Source organism: Channa argus, chromosome 13 (genome assembly GCF_033026475.1).
Source record: "Channa argus isolate prfri chromosome 13, Channa argus male v1.0, whole genome shotgun sequence".
NCBI classification, from domain to species: domain Eukaryota; kingdom Metazoa; phylum Chordata; class Actinopteri; order Anabantiformes; family Channidae; genus Channa; species Channa argus.
In genome coordinates this window covers 15,329,225-15,353,384 of record NC_090209.1, presented here as the reverse complement: position 1 = coordinate 15,353,384, position 24,160 = coordinate 15,329,225, and the positions used below count along the sequence as shown (strand labels likewise).

Sequence of the window (24,160 nt, the reverse complement as noted above, 5' to 3'; positions counted from 1 at the left end):
TTTTGTTGCCTGTTCCTACTTTTTTTTTTAGATGTGCTGCTGCCATCAAATTCAAAATGAGCTAATATTTTCCATGAAATGGTAAAATGTCTCAGACTTTATTTACATTTTACACATCCTCCCAACTTTTTTTGAATTGGGGTTGTAATATTGGTAACAATTGTTAGCAATAATACACTGACAGTATAATTTAGCAAACCGATGCTAAAAAAGCGGCGAAGCAGTGTGACTTTTACATACATGCCCTGTCCTAAAAAAGTTCCATACATTTTTGTAGAACTTCAACTGCGTCTGTAAAAATCAAATATTATAACATTTGTAGTTAAAATTCAATGTGCCTATTGGTGCTTTAAATATTGAATCCGATTAAGCCTTAAATAAATAGTTAATATTGTGATATTACTAAATCAACACACCAATATCTCCTCTCATGTAGCTGTATTATATGAATATATTGGCAATTTTCCCCTTTGATATTAGCGCTAAAACAATTTGATGAAATCACTAACAGAACACTAATCTTTGACTATTCTAATGTGATCATTTGTTCACAATTTGCAATGTCTCTTTGGGTCGGAGAAACTCTGATTGTTTTTTTCCACCATTTGCTGTCAAAAAAATATAGAACTACAGATTGAGAAAATAATCAGATTTGTTGATCAAGAAAATACCAGTTTATTGCTGTCTTAGGTTTGTATTCTGCCTCCAGTGCAATATTTGAAAAAGGTACTTTGGAGGTAAATTTGACTGGACCAAAAGCTCCTCACCTGGTCTCTGGGTTATATCCGAGGATATAGAAAAAGGAGTCGATGCGGGCTTTGAACTCCCTGGCAGCAAAAATGTCAGAGAAATGAGAAATGTTGCATTTCCCCCTGTGGGAGAGAGGACAGGTTTTATTATACAAAAACAGCAGCATGACAAAGTGATACCATAGTAGCCTCTAGCCCTAATTAGAATTTCTTGAATTGATCAACTCTTAGAGGTGACAAATAAAACAGCAGATATCTAATGTCTGTCAGTGTCTTGTGACTCTGCTGGGAGATAACAAACTCTTGCTATTGAACCTGTAAGCAGCTGAGGTGTAGGAGACAGACACCACAGAGACCTGGACAGGAATACAGTCCGTTTGTCTCCCTTGCAACACGAGTACCCCACACTGAGCTAAGAAGGCCAAGGCTCTGACAACATCTTGATACCATTTCCTGTTTCCAGGACCCCGGTGTCTGGCTGTATCAAAATAACAGACATCTCAGACATATGAAGCAGGGCAGACTGCCAAATAAAAAGTATCTTCCTCCCCCTGAAAAGATTAAAGGGCGCTAAGGAGAGCTGTCTTCGGAGAGCTGTGGCATTACAGCATTTGACTGGAATTCCCTCCTATTTATCTAAATCCTTGAGAATAATTCAATTCAAAGGCTACTCAGTGTAGGAGAAGTTGCAACTAATTTCCCCTGAAATCAGTGGTTTCTAGGAGACATGGCTCTGACTGCCCACTGCTGTGCTGTTCACAGTTGTTTTTCATTACAGAAAAGGGGAAGCAAGAGAAGAAGGATGGGTGGGCGAAAAGACAGAAACACAGAATGAACATAGAATATGATTTCAGAACATGAAAATAATTAAGCCTGCATGCCTTTCTCCTGACATGAAGCACAGACTTTGTTTTAATTAATGGCTTATGTTCTGACGGTGTGAATACGGGGGAGTTATTGCAGATCCAATCAATCAGTTGATGTAAAGAAGCATGCGTGTCTCATTTATGGCTTTGCACCTTTTGTCTTATGAGCTATTTTGCACCTACTGAAAGCAGGAAGGCAAGATACTGTATATTTGTTTTACTTCTGAAAGTTACTTTAAGTCTGTTTGCTGAAATCCGTTCAAGTTAGCCAAGTATTTTGCTATGTGAGTAAAAACAGATGGCGTTAGGCACTTGTCTGTTCGAGTATGCAACAACAGTATTTAACTGAAGAATTAATTATTGGTATAACAGCAGTAGCATGTTGACAATAAAATCTACTTTTTACCAAAGTATATACTTATCTTACATTAATTACCCCCATAGATTTTTTAAAATTCATATGGTAATAAATAAACAAATAAAGAGTTCAATAAATAATTTTCATGCCTACACAGCATCTTGCATACAGGAATTGCATTTCTGTTTACTGGGCAAAACCAAGGCTCAAATACACCACACCTTTAGGGCAGACATACAGAAACACCAAATATAAGTGTTAAAGCAGTGTAACAGGCGTATAGTCTTTAAATACAAGCGTTATAATTAATGCAATACTGCGTTACCAGACCTCAGAGTTAGACGTGTTCCTTTAAGGCGCAGTTTCTGTCCTCTATCACAGATAAAATTATAAAGCTCCTGATGTTTGTGCTTTATTGTGTGATTACATGTATGTGTGCACATCCATGTATATAAATTTATATTTGTTTACCTGAGAGCAGCAGCATGATAAGTGTCCACATAGTCAGAGATGAAGAGTTCTCGACTCCTGACCACCGGGTCTGTGATAACCAGCTCCCGGCCGGAGTCTGAAGAAAGGAAAACACAGCTGTACCGAATACATTTTTTTATTATACATTATGGAAAAGACAACTATACTACTTTAGCTACTTTAACAAGCATCTCTGCAGAGGTCAATATTAAGCCACATAATAATAAATACATAATACATAATTCAATAAAGCCAATAAAGTGCAGTCCCCTGAGGAGAAGACATGATGTTCAGTTCTCATGTGCATTGACCCTTGTGTGGGTTAAGACGCATCAGCAGAGATGTATACATATCAAATATACACTGAGAATTTGTACTCTCACAAAAGGTGTTCAAAGCAAAATATTGAATACTTGCTGCCCCATCAGCCAAAGATTTTCCCCAAAATAATTATTTGAAAAACATTGCTCGAAGAATTAAGAAAACATTAAGGATGATTATAAATAACTGGACAAATAAATTACTTTTTGAGGTATAACTTATTCAGTTATTGAAAATCTAATGAAAATCTAAATTAAAACTTTTTAATTTAATAAATATAAAGTAAAAAAATAGAATACAAAACATACAGTGTGTGGTATTTTGTAAAATCCAAATAATTTTTCATGATCGATTAGTTTAACTAGTTCAAGTTAATTTTAAAGCTGACTATTTCTTCATTACATTTCCTTTTTTCAATCAGGATTTCGTGTTCAGTTGCTAAAACAGTGACAGAGCTCATGCTCCTGTAGACGTGTATGTGAGTCCATGCTCACTGATGGTGTTGAGAGTGTGCATGCTCCAAGGCCACATGACACTGTGGGTTATTAATACTTGACAGTGCTGCTGTCTGGCCTGAAGGAGTGTTACCCAGGGAACAGCACAGAGCCACAGGATTGGCTCAGCCGCCAGGGAAACTGTCTCCTAGTTTCTGTTTGAAATGCAATTCACAGCTAACTCGTATAACCCCCAACAGTCTGGAGAGCAAAAGCAGGTGTGTGCGTTATTGAAAGAGAGAAACTTAGTGTTTTTATTGAGCAATCAAGTGCGTGTGTGTGTACTCTATGTGCACATGTGCAGCTGTGTTTCAATGCACACAAGGTAGTCTCACCGTTCTCATTGTTGCGATCTTGCACCAGGTGCTGGTAGACAGAATCGGGCACCTCTGACTGGCGGTAGTACCATTTCACATTCATCAGCAGATGGTCCCTTTTACTCTGAAACACAGAGAGACAGAGTGAGTGAGCAGGAGGCAGGGAAAAAAAATCTCACACCAAGATAAACAGACATCATTTTGTTTGATTACAACGTCACAAACTGGCCTCTTGGCGAACAGTGATGCTGTGCAGACGTACTGTTTATGACTCACACAAGTTGATGCCAAAACGCACGCAGCGAGACAAAGTCAATTAAAAAGGGATTTCAGAGCATTTAGAGCCTTAATAAAGTAAACAGTGGGATGGCCGTTTCTGGAGGAAGTACAGATTGAGAAGAACCACGAGGGGGCTCGATGAGTCCATGATGTTCTGCAAATCAATCCTCTTGCCCATTTTTTCTTCACTTAATTATAATGTGATAAATAAGCTATTACATGGTTGTAATATACTATAAGTATACTCAAGCATAGGCAAAGTATAATTTTACTATACACTGTACTTTATTTTCTAGGTAATGCCACCTACTGGCCTATTGAAAAAGTGCACATCAGCAAATGCCTGTAAATCTTCAGGTGACCAGAAAGTGGCAGCACTGAGGTAAAAAGAGAGCCTTTGAAGGGCCAGTCAATAGAAAAACAGATGGAAAAAAAAAATCATAAAACAGGGGCAGGAAGACAATAGTAGAAACTGAGGCCAGTGCTGAGGGTGGGGATAAATAGGTCAAAATAATGTTTTGTTTTCATGTTCTAAAATATTTACTGTGTTTCACTTAAGCTCAACTGACTGTCACAGAGGTCTGAAATACCATTATGACACTGCTGAGCTGGGTGTTGGGACTGCAACACATTCTTATTGGCCTCAGCCATCATTATTAGGGACTTGCTGCACCACACTACACTGACTAAGACACTTGCTACACCACTGACAACCTAGTTGTGAACTACAAGAGAAATAAGCATACAGAAAATAAGGAAGAAGGAAAAAATCTTGGTGTAATCTAAAACAGTTTAAAATTCGCTCTTTCCAGGCTCTTAACTGCATGTCTTTTCTGTGTGTGTGCGTGCAGGAACATGAGGTCAGAGTAAAGATATTTAAAGCCTTTACAGTACATTGTTCTGTTATGTCACTGGGGAGGAGGCTGAGCACACGCAGCCAAGCACATCATCACCTCCCTAAACCCTCCAGCCCACCTCTGGTTTTCCCATTCTCTCCATTCCTTCCTCCCCTCCTCCTTCTCATTCAAACCCTCCTCTCCACCTCCTTTTCCATTTTGTTTCCCTCATTTTTCCAACCTGGAGCTTGGAGAAGAAATGAGTGCGTAAGTGAGCCTGGATGTGTTAAATAGCAGCTGGCACGCAGTCACTCAGCTGTATTTAGTGCTTCGGATGATTGTGTGTATGCATGCAACACAGCCACTCACACTTTGCTTGTGATTCAACAGAGACATACTAATGGACTGAGACACAGTCACCCGAGCATGTAGGCACACTGTGTGTGAAGACATTTGTGCAATGACATCATGGCCATCCCCCTCCCTCTTTGCTGTTATTCCTTTCCAACCTCTTATCTATTACTGGATAGACATTAACAGACTACCTGTCACAGCATTAAAAGTACTTATCTGGTCCTTATACATAATTCCTTAAGGAGACTGTAAATGCTGTACCTCATCATTTCGCTTCCTTTTTGTAAAACAAAGGAAAAAACTAAAAGCTAGAAACGAGTGTGATGCAAAAAGAAAAGCATAAACAGGCGGAAAGATGCACAAAAATAAACACAGGTTTTACATTTTATTCATGAGCCTGCATTATTTTAAATCAACCAAACGAAGCACAGGGCAAATTTGACTTCAGCTATCATCAGTATCCTTGTCACTACAGTGTAGCTGCCGCTCTCCAGAGCAGATTGCTGTTTAGAAGCTCACAGCGGCGTTAAGCCCTCTCGGGCAAAAGAGGGAGGGAGATGGAGAGAAAGACTGAGAGCGCAACATATGGAGCACGTAGTGGGAGTGAAGCACAGCTTTCAATTATCACAATTCTATAAACATGTGGGGAGGAAAAATGAGTAGATAACGCAAGGAGAAAATGAAGGGGAAGACAGCTCAGACTCGTTGTATGAACTACTAGTTGTATTGTCTGGGTTTTGATAAGTCTGCAATAGAAAATGACAGAGGCAGAGCATATAAGAAGGAACCACAATGCTGAATTGATTAGAGACATTCCATGCTGCCTGTAGAGAGCTGAGCCCTGCACAATGTCAGCCATCTTGTCTGTCCTGCCAGAGGCTAAACATGGCCCTACCCTCCCTCCTCCTGGGCCCTAAACCCTGGAAATGCTACTCACTGTGGGGAGGCCAAAGGACTTACTAACCCACTACTGAGAGAAAGAAATGAAACAAGAGGGGAAAGAAGAGAAAGTGCAAGGCAGCAGAGCAAAGGAGATGGAAGGGGATGGGGGTGGAGCCTTGAGGAAAGAGTTTGAATTAAGGTAGGAGGAGCAATACATTCTAGTTTCCTCAGACTTAAAATTACAACTATCCTCCTTCTGCTTTACTGAAACCTCCGGGGTACAAGGCTACCCCTTTATTTGTTGACGAGATATAAATCTGAGAGTCATGCTTTGGGGTTGAACACAGTGAAACCTCCCCTCCCTCCAGTGGTTCAGCCTGGCTCGTGGCATTCTTTGGCACACTGATCAAATGGGATGGATTACTGGAGGCCCAATATTTCATAGGCAATATCTGGGAAAATATTTTACAATATGAAGCTTTAAAAGTATCTTTAAGTATGGCTCCAAAGAAAATAAGTTTCAGGCACTCGGGTATTCTTCTGACTAGCTAAAGGTAGCTGGCCCCTTGGATCTATAATGGTTGGGCAGTTTTCTTTGTGCTGCTGCATGTGTGTGCAGTCAACTTTGGAGCTGGGCCCCTATATCCATACCACTACAAAGGCTAGGGGGGATACAGAGGGCAGACTTTCCCTTTTTTTTTTTAACAAGTAAAGGCTTTACATTTAAAAAGAATCCAGCCCCTTTTAAAAAATTTCTTTTTTAAAAATCCGGACATCTGTATTAATCCCACACACTTGTGTTTGACTGATTGTCAAAGTGCACAATGGTAGCAGTGATCCCCAACTTTTCTCCCAAATCTGTTCAGTGGCCTTTACAATATGGTCATTGCCTGGGAGCCAAGCTGAGCTGTGACAAAACTAAGAGACCCATGTTACAACCTGTAACCCTCAAACCTAATGCCCTATTCCTTCATCCTCCCTGAACTGTAATACTAGAGCCTTGCTTTAAACAAAACCAGAACCTCCTGCTCCCACAAGACAGGCCCCCAGCACACCTCATTAACAGGAAACCTCTGTTTATTTTCTCTGCTTTTCAGACAATCTCTTCTTCCTCTGCTAACCCTGTTAGTGCCCCTTAACCACCCCCACCCACCCCCCTACTCCCAAATTCAACAGTGACATCAGCAGCCAGGATCTATGACTTCCTTCATATGGTGGCAGCCAAAAGTAAGGAAAGACAGACAGATTCCAAACACACAGACAAAAGAGTCGGTGAGAGTGATGCAGGGAGGGTAGGAAGAGAGGGAGGTCAAACAGATAAGAGCAGAAGCAGCAGCAGCTTAATGTTAGCCAGGAATGTCAAACAGTTCAGCTAGGCCAGCAGGCTGTTGAGCAGGTTATCTTGCTAATGTTTCAGTGGAAGGGGAGACTGGGGTGTGGTAAATCAGAACTGGTAGTGGTGTGACATTGACAGGCGGATGCTCAAAATGGCAGAGGGGGCGGACCTTGCCTGCTGCAAGGGGAGTATAAGCATAACTAAAGAACAAAAGGTTGGTTGTGGCATTTGGAGGCCTGGAGAGGGGCTCTGGAAGGACTAATCTGCTGCTTCGACATGATAAGATTAAAGAGGGGAGGCAGGCAGGAAGAACAGGCTGGGAAGATAACATATACACTAGCATAAACACACACAGAAGATGATGGATCTGATTGGAAGGATTTTCCACTCTGCTTTCTCTCTCTCATTTTCTTTCATTCTCTCCCTCTCTCTCTGAGACAGAGAGATCTGCCAGCACACCAGCACTCAATAAGCACTTCCATCTGGACGACAGAACACACACACTCAAAAACTGTATGTGTGCATCAACGCACACTGCTACAAGAGATCTGCTGTGCTCACGCAATCTTCGACATCTCGGTGACTGACAAAGGAGGTTGTTAAATAGAAATGACAGCATGCTGTGTGAGCAAACACACACGAGTGAATGTACTTACTCTCACACACACATATACACACAAATAACAGCCTTTCAGGATAAGCACCACTATTCTCCTAACCCTGCAGTAGAGCAGGGCAGGCTGAGGGCTCTGTGTCAGAGGTAAGAGAAAGCACCTCTAAATCAGGCTTTCAGACCCAGCAGCAGCATGATTCCACTCTGCAATCCTCATCTCCTTATGGGTTTCATAGGGAGAATTAGCTACTTTGAGGAAGGAGGGATAACCTGCCCTTCAAACCTCCTCCTCTTAGTCTCTTATAATAAAACTAAACAAATGATGATTACAATATTTGTGAAAAATGACTGTGTACAGGGTGCTTCCCCACCTGGCAACAAGAACAAATGGAGAGTGTGTGGGAGGCAGAGGGAGCAGTGGGGAATGGGGAAGGGAGGTTTTGAGGGGAGTCCCAGCTGTGGTGCTGGTGCTGGTAGGCCCTTTGCGCTGTGCCTACACAGGAGTCTCTTTCTGCTTCTTTCTGGCTTGACCTGTTTGGATATTATGTGGGAGCCCTCTCCTTTAAACACACTGGGCCCATCTGTCAGCTCGGCTTCATATTGAATTGGATGAGCATTAGCTCTTTCAAAGTGGGCAGATTTGCGCTTTTATATATGTGTGTGTGTGCGCGCATGACACCTTTAAAAATAAGTAGCCCATGCCTTAAATTTAAAATCCAGTTTCAAGGAATTAAGAAGACACACATAAATCACTTTATGGCAGATTCACTAGTTGTGGTATTACACAATTTGACTGAATATAGTAACACATCTAAGGGTGTCAAAGTTTCTACAGTCATCCAGACTAAAGAAGGAAAAAATTGTGGCAGGGATGGGGAGAAAAAAAACATTGGGGCTGAGTCATGCAGAGCTCACAGACGATATTAATTAAGGCTTGAAGGCTAAGGGCCACTACTGGTGGATCATGCTGCCAACCACGGGCACACTTAACACACTAGAAAGTCACAAGTGCTACACATGACTGACACATCTGAGGTCTGGCTCACCCAACACTTTACCTTACTCCAGGCTGATAACAGTGGTAATTGCAACAGTCATTGTTTACTTATTCCTTACTTCAAAAGTGTTGCAATGGGAGAAAGTCAATACATGGCAGACATAATGACAAAAATGCATGTGGCTGACCATGCTGACATTTCTTTTAGACAGAGGGTTACGCTGAAAATCCAAGAACACTAGACTTAGCTGCTTGCTCCAAAAAATAGACAGGCGTGTGTGTCCAACTTAAATATTTGTCTTTCCCTCCAACACACTTCTGCTGCAGTGGTTTTATCCAAGACATTTAAGACGAGTTAAGTGATGGTACAGAGAGTAACACTGTGAAAGGCAAAGGGAGAGAGGATATAAAGGAAGCATCCACTAATGATGATCATTATCCGTGCAACACTGACAAGCAGCAACAGAGACCTGACAACTTGCATTCAGTGATTAAGGCTACACACAAATACACAGGCACTTCTTTTTTTTTAAAACTGAGAGCACAGTCAGAAACCCTTTCAAAACTAGCAGGATATAGACTAGAATGCAGATCCAAGGGAGACTTCAAATGCAGGCTCTGTAAGGACAGATGGAGGCGGTTAGTAGAGCTCATATCTGGGTCTTCAAATCATAATACTGAGTTTATTTCCCAAGCTCTCCCTCTCATCCAGACATAGAGTTATACCCTGCCAGAAAACATTGTCATTTCTGCCTCCAGCCTTTCATTTAGCTACTTCAAAGCAATCGCACTTCGATACCTGACTTCCTGTGTGTTAGTGTGTTTGCAAGAGCATGTGTATTTGTGTGCATGTGTATAGCCCAGGATGTTCTCTTGAGAGCAGTGAGTTGTCTGGTCTCAAGGTAATACCTATGAGTCACACACTCACACACACACACACACAGGAATGCTGACATTTTTTCTACATTACAGACTTCCTTTGTGTTGGAGAGTGTAGTGTTTAAACAGTCTGGTGTTTTGTTTGGAAGGCTGTTTGCCTGTGATCCATTATGTTAGCTCTGCCCTGTAAGCATAGCCTGTTGAGCTAATGAGACATCTTACTAATACTGACTGGACTACTACTGTGGTGGAGGAGAGGGGGACTGCTTACAGATAGAGAGAGTGCAATAAGGATATAAATATCAAGCTCTGTATATATGTGTGTTTGAATTCTTATTGGAAGTCTGCCCAGCTAGCTAATCCGGATACTGTGTGTATATGTGCGCACAACTACTAGCAGTATCCTCCTAAACAGAGTGTAGCAAAGAAGGACCAGTGGGGCTGACTAAGCTCTGTAATGGAAGACAGAAAATGAGAAGATATGATGATACATGCATATGTAACTTTTAGACAAATATAGGTTAATGCAGTAGTGAAAAATTGAACAAAGCAAAAAGAGATTTCCCCAAGGGTAAAATACGAGTGTGTGAAGGGTAGACAAGTTGTGTGTGCGATATATCTTCTAAACAACTCACTGGTTAGTCACGGAGGTGTTTGCAGATGTATGGCACTTTAAAGACTGATGGGGTATGTGAACCGGATGATAGAGTTGGTAAAAACAGTATGTGTGAGTGTGTGTGTGTGTGTGTGTGTGTGTGTGTGTGTGTGTGTGTGTGTGTGTGTGTGTAAATGCTTTAGAGGCATTCTGTATGCAAGAGCAGCTGTCAGACCAGCCGAGGACTGTCTATAGGGAGCATGTGTGTGAGTGTGACATAGATAGGAAAATAAAAAGACAAGTTGAGTGACTACTAATCTGTGTAGCAAGCTCACATCAATACACAGCTAATAAAAATATTTATGATCCTTCTACATACAAACACGGCCATTTCTAGTAAGTAAGATTACAAACGCACACAGATGAGAGGAGGCCGTAAATCAGAGCTCAAGCATGCAAAAACAGATCATACCGCTGCTTTTGAAGAGCTCATATCACCATGAGCTCAACCATTCGTGATTGCATTGTTTTATCTGTCCACTTAATTTTTGAAGATAACCATCTCTCTCTCTCTCTGTCTCCTGCTCTGTCTATGCGCCTGAAGGTGACCTTGCCTGTCCGTCAGTCTCCAGTGATGACACTGGTCCTATCAGTAATACATCATGTAAGCTGTGTATCAGCCAGATGCCACCCTGGCCGCACAGTAGGGGGTCTGTCAGGCATGCCTGCTTTGTACAATATGCAAATAATTACATGCAAATTACCTACCCGTGTGTGAGACAATATACCAGTGATGCAAATGCAGTAGGCTATCAGATTAATGTGTTAAAAGATTTAAGAAGTCACAGGCCTTTGACTGAATACAGTTACAGCTCATAAAATCAAAATGCTACTCATTGCAACTGTAGAGTGAATCCTGGGGAAGAATGTGAGGCTGTGTGAGTACACAGACACACACCGACATACAAAACTACACACATACACACACAGACAAGAACCTTTGACTAGCCTCCTGCTGTGCTGCAACAAGAGATGTATTGTAGACAACACAGCTGCAATAACAAGTCTGGCCCAGTGCTAGAAGGAGCTGCTCTGCACAGTTCTCAGATCGGCAGTAACGGCCGCCATATTGTAACATGATTATGGATGGAGTTTTGCAAGCGTCAAAGAGCCATATTTGAGCCTACTTGAAAATAAATATAAACTCACAACAAAACATGCTTCATTATTTCAATCATTAGAAAAAAATATATCAAATTGAGTTAAAAAGTCAAAACCATTTTAAATTGATGGAAAATAATAAAATGACTCTTTAATAGTATTGAAATTTCTTTTTTTTTTTTTTTTTTTTTTACATTTATGAGATCTTAAACTTTCAGTTCATCAAGAAAAAAAGCAAGAGATGTTTTGCTTTTTATATCATAAATTGCCAACGGGTTGGATGATATTGAAGGTAAAATGAGCCAATAAGCAAATGGTATAAATTAAGAAACTGTACTAAATACGCAGACATGACATGGTTTTGCTCACACTTGACACGATTGAGACTTAACATGGTTTTACATATATATTTTTTCATTTCATTAAGTCCTTTACAAGAAGAAAGAGGGATGTAACAAGAAAACATATGGCCAACAAATCCCAGACCAATGAGTGATAACTATTTTGCAAGAACAGCAAAATATATTTCTTCATTAACACAGGCTTTTTAAGCACTGCAAATTAAACCTGAGTCTTTATGTCTGCTGTTGACTCCCCAAACTACAACACAACAAAATACACATTGTTAGGTAAACTGTGCACTAATGTAGAACACAGGAAAAAAACTGGAATCATGATGAGCAACACATTCCTTATCATTCTGAAAGAGAGAGAGTGAGAGTGAGAGTGAGAGTGAGAGAGAGAGAGAGAGAGAGAGATTGACCAACACCTCGGCATACTCTTTAACTCACACACATCAAAGCCTCCCCCCCCCCCATTTATCTGTGTGCCTGTAAATCAAAAGGCACATTTAGAACATGCACACACACACACACACAGGCTCAGACTGCATTTGTTTTGTGCAGCAGCGTCCAGGGCTGGATAGGGAGGGTAAAGGATTTTGCTGTAGATGGGGGAATTACTTGCCTCAGCTCACTCTGTCAAGGAGGAGAGGGGGATGACTGTTTACCCGCAGTGAGTGAGAGGAGAATTAAAAAAAAGGAAAAAGGAAGGGAAAAAAATTAGAGAGATGGAACAAAAAGAGAGGTCAGTGCTGTGTCTGAAAATGTTTTCTTCTCTACAAGTCAACTTTTTCACCAGTGAAAGGTGACACACATACACATATCCACCTCTTAAAAAATGACTAAGCTGTGTTGCAGAAGAGGCCAGGTCAATGTAATTAACTGTAATTCAGAAACCCACGAGAGGAAAACCAAGGAATGATGCGATTCTTCGATTCCTTGGTTCCTTTGTGGTGGGTGGGAATTCTGGGGACTTCCTACAAACTGAAAAGGAAGTGTCCATTTAAAGCGTGGATTTTAGCTGTCCACCATCACATTCCATCTCCAAGCTCTAAACGGGCATGTGATATCTGCTCGGCTTAGCCCAGGCACAGCTTTGAAGTTAAATCAAGCAGAAAGGTTCACCATACCATGCAACCAGCATCAGCACAAGATTTGCAGGGGTGCACACAAGCTCAAACGAAAAAGCACTAGCAGCAAATAAGGCAGAGCTTTATGTACTATAGCTTGTGTGGGAGCTAGTCTGCTTTCAGCCTGCTTTGCTGGCAGCTCCTTGCCTATTATCTCTATTGTGGTTGTTTGATTGACATCCACCTGTCCTTGGGTGGAGGGTGATTAGGTGTTCTTACAGCTGGCTCTTTGTAACAGAGTGGATGCTTGTAATAGATTGTGTGGAGAGAGCAGTATGATAGGCTGATGATGGAATGATCCCTGGACGTTGACTAACAGTCAGTGGAATAAAACAGGGCAGGGTTATTGATGACTCTCTTAAATAGCAGGTATCATTGTCATGGCAGCACATACATTATCACTGTGCAGCCCCACCCCGCCAGGGTTCTGGACCAATAGGGAGGCAGCTTCCAGGCAAACAATCCCCTGAAGTGATGGAATGGTTGAGGGAAAGAGGAGAATACTAAATGTGCCACTTCATCTGGCGATTGACACAAAGCCTCTTGTTTACTGGTGCCATGGAGATTTACATCTTTTCCATGTAGCCCCTCCCTCTCCTCTTCTCTCTGATTTGTGCTTTTCTCTGTGTCCCTGCTTAACTCCCACAATCCTGTCTGTTTGTGGTGGCACTGCATGAAGTGGATATTACCCTACCCTGCTGCTAAGATATTGATCAGCTTCCTCCCTCCTTTCTCTTTTCTCTCTTCATAGCGCACTGCATTGATTTCACCTCTCCCTCTGAGCCCGCCAGCTAGCAGTGATTACACACGGTGCTCACACACACAATGCTGCAAGCACACACAAACACAATCAATCACCCACATTAAGAGTATTTGGTAATGATATGGGGATGTTGGCCTTATTTCATAAAGCTCAGTGGCTGCTGCATCAGCCAAGTGAAAACACGGCTTCTTTTCATTCAGGGCAACCAGCTTAGTATGACATATTACCATAATAAATATTGTTCTAGCATGTTAGCATAGCACACCAGCAGGCTCACATAAAGCTGATGGAGCGCTGGTGGTTTTTGTCATGTTGGTGCTAAAGATGGCTGTAGCAGACGCCTTGTGATTCTGTGCAGAACCTTAGCTCATACTCCCTATATGGACCTGCAGCACTGCACCAATACAAGACTAGCTACTACCTCACAGAAGTCAAAGCATTTAAATAAAACAGAAGAGAGTGGGAGTCAGAGCAAAGACAAAAGACTTTATCAAAGAGCCATAATCAGCTGAGCAGTACATACAATTAGGCAGGCACTGTTGCCTCCCTGAGTGTATGTCCATATAAGGAGCTTATTATATAAGGAGCTAAGGTTCCCTAAATTGTGCTAGCAGGGAGAGCATTAACATTATCTGTACACAAGCACATATCAATTTGTTAAATATCAACCGCATGCTGTTTATAACATAACATCTCTGCTAAAAATAGCTGGATGAGTGTGAAAGGTTGTGGATCAAAAGACCAGATGAGCTATTAAGGGCAGTGTAGGCCGATGCCGTAAGAATAACCACTTAGCTCTGTGTAACCTCATTCAGGCTGCAGCAACAATTCAGCAGAGTGTTCAGCAAGGGACCAGAGATCCCATATATTATACACACCCTCATTGCCATTTGGCATTTAAATGGCATTTCAGCATGGCAGCAAACAGTTTGCACCTAATTATGGCCAGTTGCTGCTGTGTTGTGAGTTAAGCCAAAGTCTAACAGCTATCCACAAAAAAGCATGGCTTTGGTGTCTCTTATGGATAACAAACACCCCTTTCACACTTTGGTGGACTGAAAGTGAGTGTTGAGAAAGAGGCTCTATAACATGTAGAATGTTAACAGGCAGTGACACTGCTATGCATAATAACTTCACAGAGTGACTTTATTTCAGTTTAGTGGTCTGATAAACACAGACTTTAATTTATCCACAAATAAACTAATTATCAGCTTCAGAAAAGCTGAATCGGGGCTTTGACAAACAAATAACATTATGTCTCATTATCACTTAAAGCAGGTCCATCTAAAAACCTCTCTAATGACCCACTGAGGCATCTTTAGGGATTAAGATTGGGGCCAAAAAATACTCCCAGAAACAGTGAGCCATCTGTTAACAGCAAGCTCCATCAATCCCCTACAGGTCCTGTCACAAGTCTACAGCGTGAAGAGTGTAAGCACAAGTTCCACTGCAGTGCACACACTGAAGAAATGAGGTGTGTGTTTTGTGTAAAAGTGTGGCTCATCAGGGAGGAAAGGACGAGAGGTCACTGTCCATACAAAGAGCACTCCTAATCAGAGGGGGGTCTCAATCAACCCAACATCCCTCCACTTGCCATCAGAAAGAACCTCTCACTTTAACGCCAATTCCATTACCTACTCCAACAGGGCTGCACATTAAACAATTCTATTTCACCTGGGGAGGAGGATGAAGGTAAGAGACACGAAGGTGGGAGGAAGACTGAAGTGAAATTTTGTATTTATTTTTTACTCGGTCTTCTCTTGCTAGTGTGATTTTGACATACCCATGTGGTGCGCCACTACTGGTAATGGGCCAAAATCAGATGCCCCCTTCCCCAATGCCCCATTGCCTTGAGGAACAAGATTCATCACAAGGACCAGACAGCAGAGGAAAGGATGTAAGGAGTTAAAGAGAAATAGCGCAGAGCTAAGTGGAGGTTTGAAAGATATGAAAAGTGCACATGACAAGAGCTTATATAGAGTTATTCACCCTCAAATTGGGAGGGCATTATGGCAATCTATAAATAGGCTGTTAAGCTCAATAACCCAATGCTAGCTTGTCGTGATAATGCAGTGAAAATCTATATTGCTGAATGTAATATTCGGACTATAAACACACCAGCCAGCCCTATGTAGATTTAAAAAAAATGCGTTTAAAATGCGCTGAATAGTTTAATTAGCCACAGAGAAAGGGAAATAAGGAATAAAACAGCACAACAGATAAAGCCCACAATACAAACTGCCAGGCAGGGTCACAGCTTGTCTTCATAACTATATGGGGATTGAGGAGAAACCATGGATAAAAGACATGGGGATTTGACAACTACACAAAGAAAGCGACTTAGAGGAGGTCTGTATTTTCTTAATGATATATTAAGATAGTGCTTAGGCTAATTTAACAGTAGGCTTAATAACATAGACTTTTCCCCCTCTGTTCTGTACACAAGTGTTAACTGCTCGCTGAAACAAAGAAAGCTCTGTTCACAACACGGCTCTGTTCACAAACACAACACTGCCAAACTGTTAAGTACATTCCTATAAAGGGAAGAACAAAGAGTGTTTGAGCATGGTGGGAGCAGAAATGAATGCAGCTACTGAGGGGATAGCACGGCTTAGCCCTTTGATGCCAGGAAATGTCTTTACCATCACCATCGACTGTTTTGTGCTGCTTCATAGCATACTGTTCAAGATCGAGGCAACAATAAAATCAACTGATAATACTGTGAAATCTCAGTGCAGCATTTTGGAGTGAATGGGGCTGTGATGAAAGGAGATGGGGGTTAGGGTATGTGCTGCAAGACTGAGGTTAGAGCTGTATAAACACAACAGAGAACTTCAATTTACACAACTGAGTAATGCATGTGGATTAAGACACCAAAGTGTTCAAACACATATGTGTAGATTCAATCAAGGGTGTGTACAAGTGTGGTGAAGCATTTCAGAGCAGTCCCAGCTCTTTTTCCATTTGTCCATTTGATCCATAGGTTGTGACAAACAACCAAAAACAATGTAGAGTCGCTCATGAAACACTGAATGTAAATCCCACAATCATCCTCCTGTGTCCAAGAAGAGACTAATTTAAAGCTGTCATGAAATAAAATTGATAAAGACCTGTTCTAACTCTTACCTACTCCTTTTCTGTTTGTATTTTCATCATCGTCTGTGTAAGACTGAGTATGCTCAACCAATCTCTGGGGGATACTGGTGAATTTTATAGTATAAAAAACCTCAGTTCAGCGCAGAGGGTTGAAATGTGAGCCCTTCAGGTCTTGTATGTGTTTGTTGTGGAGCAGCTCCAGTGTCTAAATTTTGATGACTCGACTGATAAGACTCCTGGTTCTTTGGTTTCTAGGTTTAAAGCAGGGTTTGCTTGTTCACATATATTAAATGAGTTGTTGCAATAAAACAGCATATGAAAGCTCTTAAACAGAGTGGTATTACCCTTTCATGATCAAAGCATGAGCAGATGTGAGTCAGTTGTGTTGCATTAGATCAACAAGCATTCAGAGATGGAGGTTAGATAATTCTAGCAGTGAGTCAAGCTGTAGCACATGTACAATACAGAATGTCAGCAGGTCTGTGTGATAGCAGTGCTGCTGTAGGGGAGCTGCTGGAGATGGCAGCCTGTAGTGATGTTGCCGTTTTTTAAGGGCTGTGCGAGGCGAACTCTAAGGTGCAAACTGTATACATTCCTGAGACCTGACAGCAATCTCTAAAGTTTCCTCCCATCATGTCTGCTCCTCTCTTTGCCCGATAAACTTGCCCTTCTTTCCTTGTTCTTTCCTCCCTTTGCTCTCTCTACAAGCAACAGTTAATTTGCACCATGTGTTCTTGTTCTTTAAAGGAGAAAAAGGTGAAAACAAAAGCACCTAGTGGAAGTGTGTGAACCTAATACGACTGTAAATCTCCACTTCCACAGTGTTACCCTCTTGCCCCTCCTTTTCCTCCTGTTCCCTTTTTCATTCTTTTTTATTGGCATGTCACACACTGGACAAGCTGGAAATTACACTGGACTGAGCTGAGAACCAGTGGTGAAACATGCCATATACCTACTTAAGCTGAGAGGAAAGTGTAAAATAGAAAAATAGGAAACAGGAAAAGAAGTGGAAATGTCAAGGTGAGACAGGACAGGCAAGTGAGGTAAAATTAGTCATCCATTTTAAGAACAGAGGCTAATCCAATTAGAGCTGGATCGATTGACGCAAATGTGTTTAGTGTCTAGTGTCTACGCTCAGCACTGGGTAGTCAAGCAAAGAGATTCTCATGTAAATATGATATTCCCTACAGCCACTAACAGACTACCTAATACAGATATCGGTCCGCTAAAAATGATACATAAAAAAAATGAAGAATTGCGCCTACTGTGAAAACTGTCTAACCCCGCAAAACGTGGGAAACTATGAATATAAGGCCTACTTCAAAAGACCCTACACACTTTAATTCAGCATGTAACCCCCAATTGAAAAGTAAGCAGTGTTCATATCAACAGGAAGACCAGATCAGGTAATTAAATAGGCTCTGTCAATATTACGAAATACACCAACTAGTAGGGAGTCCTATAGGTTTTGAGTATGTCAAGTCTACCTGTCTCTCTTGGTGTCTTTGCAACATTTGTTTTCAAGCTATCACATCAAAGAGAGTGTCACTGAAGATATGAGTGCCTATTTGCACTTAAAGATAAAACGTAGTGTTCCATTCTGCAGTGCAGTGGATTCACTTCAGATGTTAGTGAAGACATCAAGAGAGACATTTTCACTTGTGATGTGCAGGGAAAAAAGTGTCAGAGGCACCACTGAATATTTCATTGACTTAGCAATAAGGAGAGAAATTAGCACTTTGCACAAGGCCCAAATGTCATCTGTCATTTCTGTGTGAGCAATGTAGCTGAGATGGTGAAAATAAACTCAATGAAACTCCAAGGGTTGAGACTGGAATAAAGGCCTTTGTATTAAATAATTTAGCTGTTGGCCACCACTCACTGAAAACAACCATAAAGCCCATTTTAATTTCAGGCTGTCTCAACTTCCCCCCCCTCCTGTTTCTATCACAGAGAAAGAATTAATCCTATTGGCTGAACAACTAGTTTCCATAGCAGCATTTAGTTAATGCACAGGGAGGACAGGGAGGGTGAGGGGAAAAAAGTGTTATCTGTCCAAAAAGATGAGAAGAGGGGGATATGAGTGAGAGATCGACGAGGAACCAACAAGAGGTTTGGGTTACCATGATTTTACCCACAAGGAGAGCTGAATGCGGCCATCTCCACTCATTTAAACTGTGTTGTTATCTTAACCCTTGCCATTTGTATTGCTTTATTTATTTATCCCTGGGCTCATGTGAGCAATCAATCTAACCTGCCTCTCCAAAAAGAGATAGAGCTCTGTAGCTATCTGAGAGATGTGTGTCTGTCTCCATTTCAATTTAGAATTGCACTGAGCTGCAAACTGATACCCTCTTAAAAGAGTAGCATTGTCAGACTTAAAGGTTGTAAGAACATACATGCACAGAAAAAGCAGCTGCTGCAGCTAGTTACTGCAGTACCGAAATGGCCTAAAGTTATTACAAAGCACTGCATTAATAGCTTTACCTCAAATGTACAGAGACAGAGGAGTAGTGAGAAATGGGAGAAGGCAGGCATCATTGGTGGGGTGCATGGCTCATAGAGGAGCATTAATCAAAATGGTCATAATGGGGAAAGTCCACTGATACTGTCGAAGAAAGTGAAAAAAATACTTTGCTCATAGGGTTTAGTTAGAGTCAGAGTCGGGGGAGAATTTAAGGATGTTTTTGTCAGAAAAGGCAGCTAATCTAAGCAGAACTAATTTGTTCAAACTGAAAAAAAAATATTACATGTTAACCTGTGCCAGTCATTCACAGTTAAGTAGTACAATGTCAGCAACATTTTTTGGTCTGCGACAATGAATGGCTATTCAGTGTTTTGTAGCTGTGGTTCTATTGCTTTAAGGCTGCTACTCAATGGGTAACATTGCAGACAGAATGCTTCAATCAAACAGCTTGCAGCAGGCTTGGCTGGCAGGCTGTGTCTACAGACGCCTAGATGCCCTTGTCAAAGCTGCTTCCTCACAGAGAGCACTGAGAAAAGCAGTCATTTAAGACAGCCCCACACACAATTGTGAAAGGCTGCACTTCCACACATTCATGCCAATGTAGCAGCTCACTTACAGCAACTGAGTGGACCGTGGAATGAAAGAAAGAGCCCACACATGTACACATACAAAATTGCCCCTAATGACTGTAGCACCCCTCTCTCAAGAGATGGCAGCGGCTGCTGCTCCACTCGATAAATATTAACAAGAAGTGCGACTGATGGCGGTGCTCACTGATCCATAATTGCATTTCAAAATGTTCAGTGGGGGTGGGGTGGAGGGTTGCAAAGGGAGAAATGGGAAGCTAAAAAGAGGAAACTCAGCTGTCTAGGCAGTGACAAGAGACAAGTGATGCCTGTCTAGTCAACATCCTGTCATCATTCACAGGAGCTCAGCACCAATGCAAGACAGACAGACAGACAGACCCATAGACACACCCACACATACACACACACAAACGTAGTTCACGACGTTCTCGCTTTCATCAACTCACAACTGCATTGATCACAGGGCACTTTGACACTACAGATTTTATATTCAGAGAAATCCTGCAAAAGATTCAGAGGGATGGCAGGGAACCCCCATTTACCAATGTCACACTGTACATTAACTGATATTGTTGCATAGATCTGAATTAATGCAGACAAGCTAGCTGGAAGCTAATTAGCTAGTGGATCTCATTGTTAAGGTAATTCTCATCTCACTTTGGAATCCATTAGGACTGTACTCAGGGACCACAGAAAACCTAATAACTGCTTATGTTAACCATGTATATTTATGCACATATATTTGCATCTTTATCAAACATTTTTAATTATGAGCTTTGAATAGGTGGCATTTTCCAAGGTTGTATGATAAGCACCAGCTAAAACCCATCAGGAAACAGTGTGTGAGATACAATTAACATTCGGTGTGTGTATGCGCATGTAACTGAAGTGTACACATGTTTACATGACAACTGGGAAAGCTATGCTGCCATATCCATGCAACCGAAACAATACATGTGTAACCACAAATGGACAGTGCATATGTTGTTATTACACTATGAACATTCTTAGATGATCAACGTTTACATATTTATTCTGTATTTATACATATTTTACTGCGTAGGAACTTCAATGCACAATGGTCTCTTCAATTTAAAACATACTAGCATAAAAAATGATCTGTTATTCAAAGAAACTTTACAACATTAGAGGCAAATGCAGTCTTTGTTTTTTTAAGGTCATAGAAACAACCATCTCCCAGCAATTTTATGTTAAAATGTAAAAAGTTTTCCTGTTTTGTTTATTTGACGTTTTCTTCTACAACTTTCCAACTAATTGGGGAAATTTTGGAGTAAAAAAATAGTAGTAGTAGTTTATTCATTCATCATCACACACACCATAGAAATACACACACACACACAGTGATATTTACAATAATAAATATATACATTCTAGTTAAGACCCCAAAAAATAAACGAATTAACATATAGGTTGAAGCATGATGCCTATATTTGCCTATCCTGCACTGTACCCTAAATTAGCTAACCACCAATTTTTCATTTATAAAGAACGACTCAATTTATAACTTTCAAAGAAGGCCTTAACAGCCATTTGCTTAAAAATCAGCAATGAGTTAAACATTCAAAAATTCAACTCCGCATCATTCCAAAATCGAACCCCAACAACAGAAATACTCCTTTTAACCAAAAACAAATACAATATTAACATGTGTGACCAGGATGCCCCTGATGTTTTCTAGGGATTTAATAAAAACAATTTACTATGCATGTCCTTACTGACTGGGAAAGCGCACCTAGATACACAAATCTTCAAGATGCAAAGCTGAGCAGTAATCATTTGACAATATGTTTGAAGATTATCAATATTCCAGACACACCATTTGTGTCAGTACATCTCATCACTTAGATTAATATACATCAGTTACCTTGTATAACACATCACATCACAGTTTTCACTGGACACACATGTGAATGCATAGTGTATAAAAGATTTACCAGCACACATGTCACAGTGCAAACCATACAAGCTCAAACCTAGGATGGCTATAAACACTGTGTTTATCATTTAAAGTTATTCACATCATACATAGTATACTGGTTATATGTCAAAGAAAATCCCTTGTCACTTTAAGCTAATCAGGTCGGCAATGTATGAGCTGGCTTCCTGGTAAGACAATTGTATTGTACATGGCATATAAATAAATATCCATATGAAGGGAGATCTACAATTAAAGATGAGTATGTAAGGCTACCAGTGAGGGACAGACTCTGTGTGTTTTGGTGTACTGGGTTCCTCAATCCCTTTTTCCCATAGGGAGAAACGCTGCAATCATTCCATTAGCAAAAAGTGAGGCAGACAGGATGCTGGGAGAAAGCAGGGAGGGCAATAGAGGGATGTCAGGAAGGGAGGGAGGGAGGGAGAACAAGAACAGCTGACTTGGCCAATGACAGCAAATAAGGTCAGATAAAACCAGAGAAGGAGGTGGCGGTGGTGGGGTGATCAATTAGCTTCGAGCATGTGGACACAATGAGTAGAACATGACATGAGAGGAGGGTGAAAGCAGATAAAGAAGGTGTGGACGAGGGGGCATAGAGTGTAGAAACAGACAAAGACGACTTTGAAACTGAGACAGAGGAGGTTAGAAAGCAGGATGCATCAGTGAAGTCAGGGTCAGTGGGTAGATGTGGCTGCAGATGTTTCTCCTATTACAGCGACAGACAACACATGAAGATTTGTGCATGGGTGCACATGTGTAGTGTTAAACCATAAAAATATACACAAGCCATATGATCCTATTTGCATGACTAGAATATAACAAGACAAGCTCACTGCATTACTCTCATCAAATAAAGGTGTTAAACACTTAAAAGATCACGGCACTGGCTGTAAAGTAAAACTACTCCCTTTGGTAAAAAACAAAGGGTTTGCTCTTATTTAACTTATCTGATTACATCAGGAGTAAAAGCAGATTTAAAAAAAACGATCTTATATGTGCTTTAGTGATAGCTGCAATTTTAGTCCCCTAAATATATTTTACAAAATGTTATTTAATTTTGTTAATCCTTTGGCAACTTAATTTTTATAGACTAATGGTAATGTATATTGTGTATACATTATCTCTATTTAGTAGAGAGTGTTTTTGTAACAATAACAAGTTTGCAGCTTAATGTCTTGATTCCAGTCCTGACTTTGTTTAGATTTTCTAATGGTTAAAATTGCCTCCTACTGGTCACCTCTTTATCTGGGTAGACTTTTTAGGAGGAAGGCAGGATACTGCCTTAATGGTTACTACTCTGTGTGAGCAATACACATGAGGACGCATGTAACATTCAGTAAAAGACCAGCAAGGCATGCGGCAAGTCTCAGAATCATCCTAAACCAGAGAAGACACACGCAGTAGCAGAATGGTATAAAGAGACACAGAGGCGGGTTTCAACCCTTGTCCTTCCCCACACAGGAGAGATTGATGGCTGCATTCAGGATCTCTACACACCACTAATTAGATTCACAGGTCATTAAATAAAGTACACAAGTGAGACTGTTACAGCCTAAAGACTGAGGGAAGAGAGAAAGACAAAAAAAAAAAAAAGGAGAATGGAGCGAGAGAGGCAATATTGATGAGGTTGTTTGGTTCAGAACCAATGAAATCCCTCCCCTACGGTGCCTCCAAAGCTCTGCTCCCCCACTCAGAGGGGGGTTGATCAATAATTTGTGCGGCAAAAAAATGTGGGGGTCGGAAACAGAGGCAGAAAGGGATGAGAGAATAGGAAATAAAGAGAATAAGCCGCCTTCAAATGCATGGTTCACTAACGAGGATCTCAAGTTGGCCATTGTGTCTTCTTTTCATTATATAAAGGCAAGAGAAGGAAATGAGATTACACTGAGTAGTATGTTTGACAAAAAGGAGAACGAGTGGACGGTCATTTTTTTTTCTCCCAACGGCACAAGTCTGTGTCCCAGTTATGAGAGCAGGGTGTCGGGGTAGATTTGAGATTAGCCAGCTAGATGGTAGTAACATGTGCAATTACGACCTAATTCAGCTATCATCCTAAAAGAGGATTTTGTGGTGGTCTAGTAAACAGAGATTACGAGTTTTCAATGCAGTCAGTATAGTGCCAAGCTTTTGTGATATGTGGCCGAGAGACAAAGTGATCTCACTGAAAAATGCTGTATTTGTTTAGAGAGCCAGCAGGGCTTGTTGTTTTAAAATAGGAGGACAAGGGTACAGTCTGCTCAAACACATAGAGGCATGCAGATGGCTGTTCATTAATTACAGATGGATGGGGGGAGGGAGTAACAGGGAGAGA

The 24,160-nt window shown here is 41.0% G+C and overlaps 1 protein-coding gene across 6 annotated transcripts in view; it reads right to left on the bottom strand.

Moving 5' to 3' along the window:
- Positions 1 to 24,160, bottom strand: part of rerea (arginine-glutamic acid dipeptide (RE) repeats a) — a 121,464-nt gene that overhangs the window by 39,339 nt on the left and 57,965 nt on the right. For all 6 annotated transcript variants that reach the window (XM_067528557.1, XM_067528558.1, XM_067528560.1 and 3 more), the window contains exons 4-6: positions 3,595 to 3,700; positions 2,445 to 2,541; positions 768 to 872 (exon numbers count right to left, since the gene is read on the bottom strand). In XM_067528557.1, coding sequence (XP_067384658.1) covers positions 768 to 872; positions 2,445 to 2,541; positions 3,595 to 3,700 — 308 coding nt within the window. The remainder of the gene's footprint in view (positions 1 to 767; positions 873 to 2,444; positions 2,542 to 3,594; positions 3,701 to 24,160) is intronic.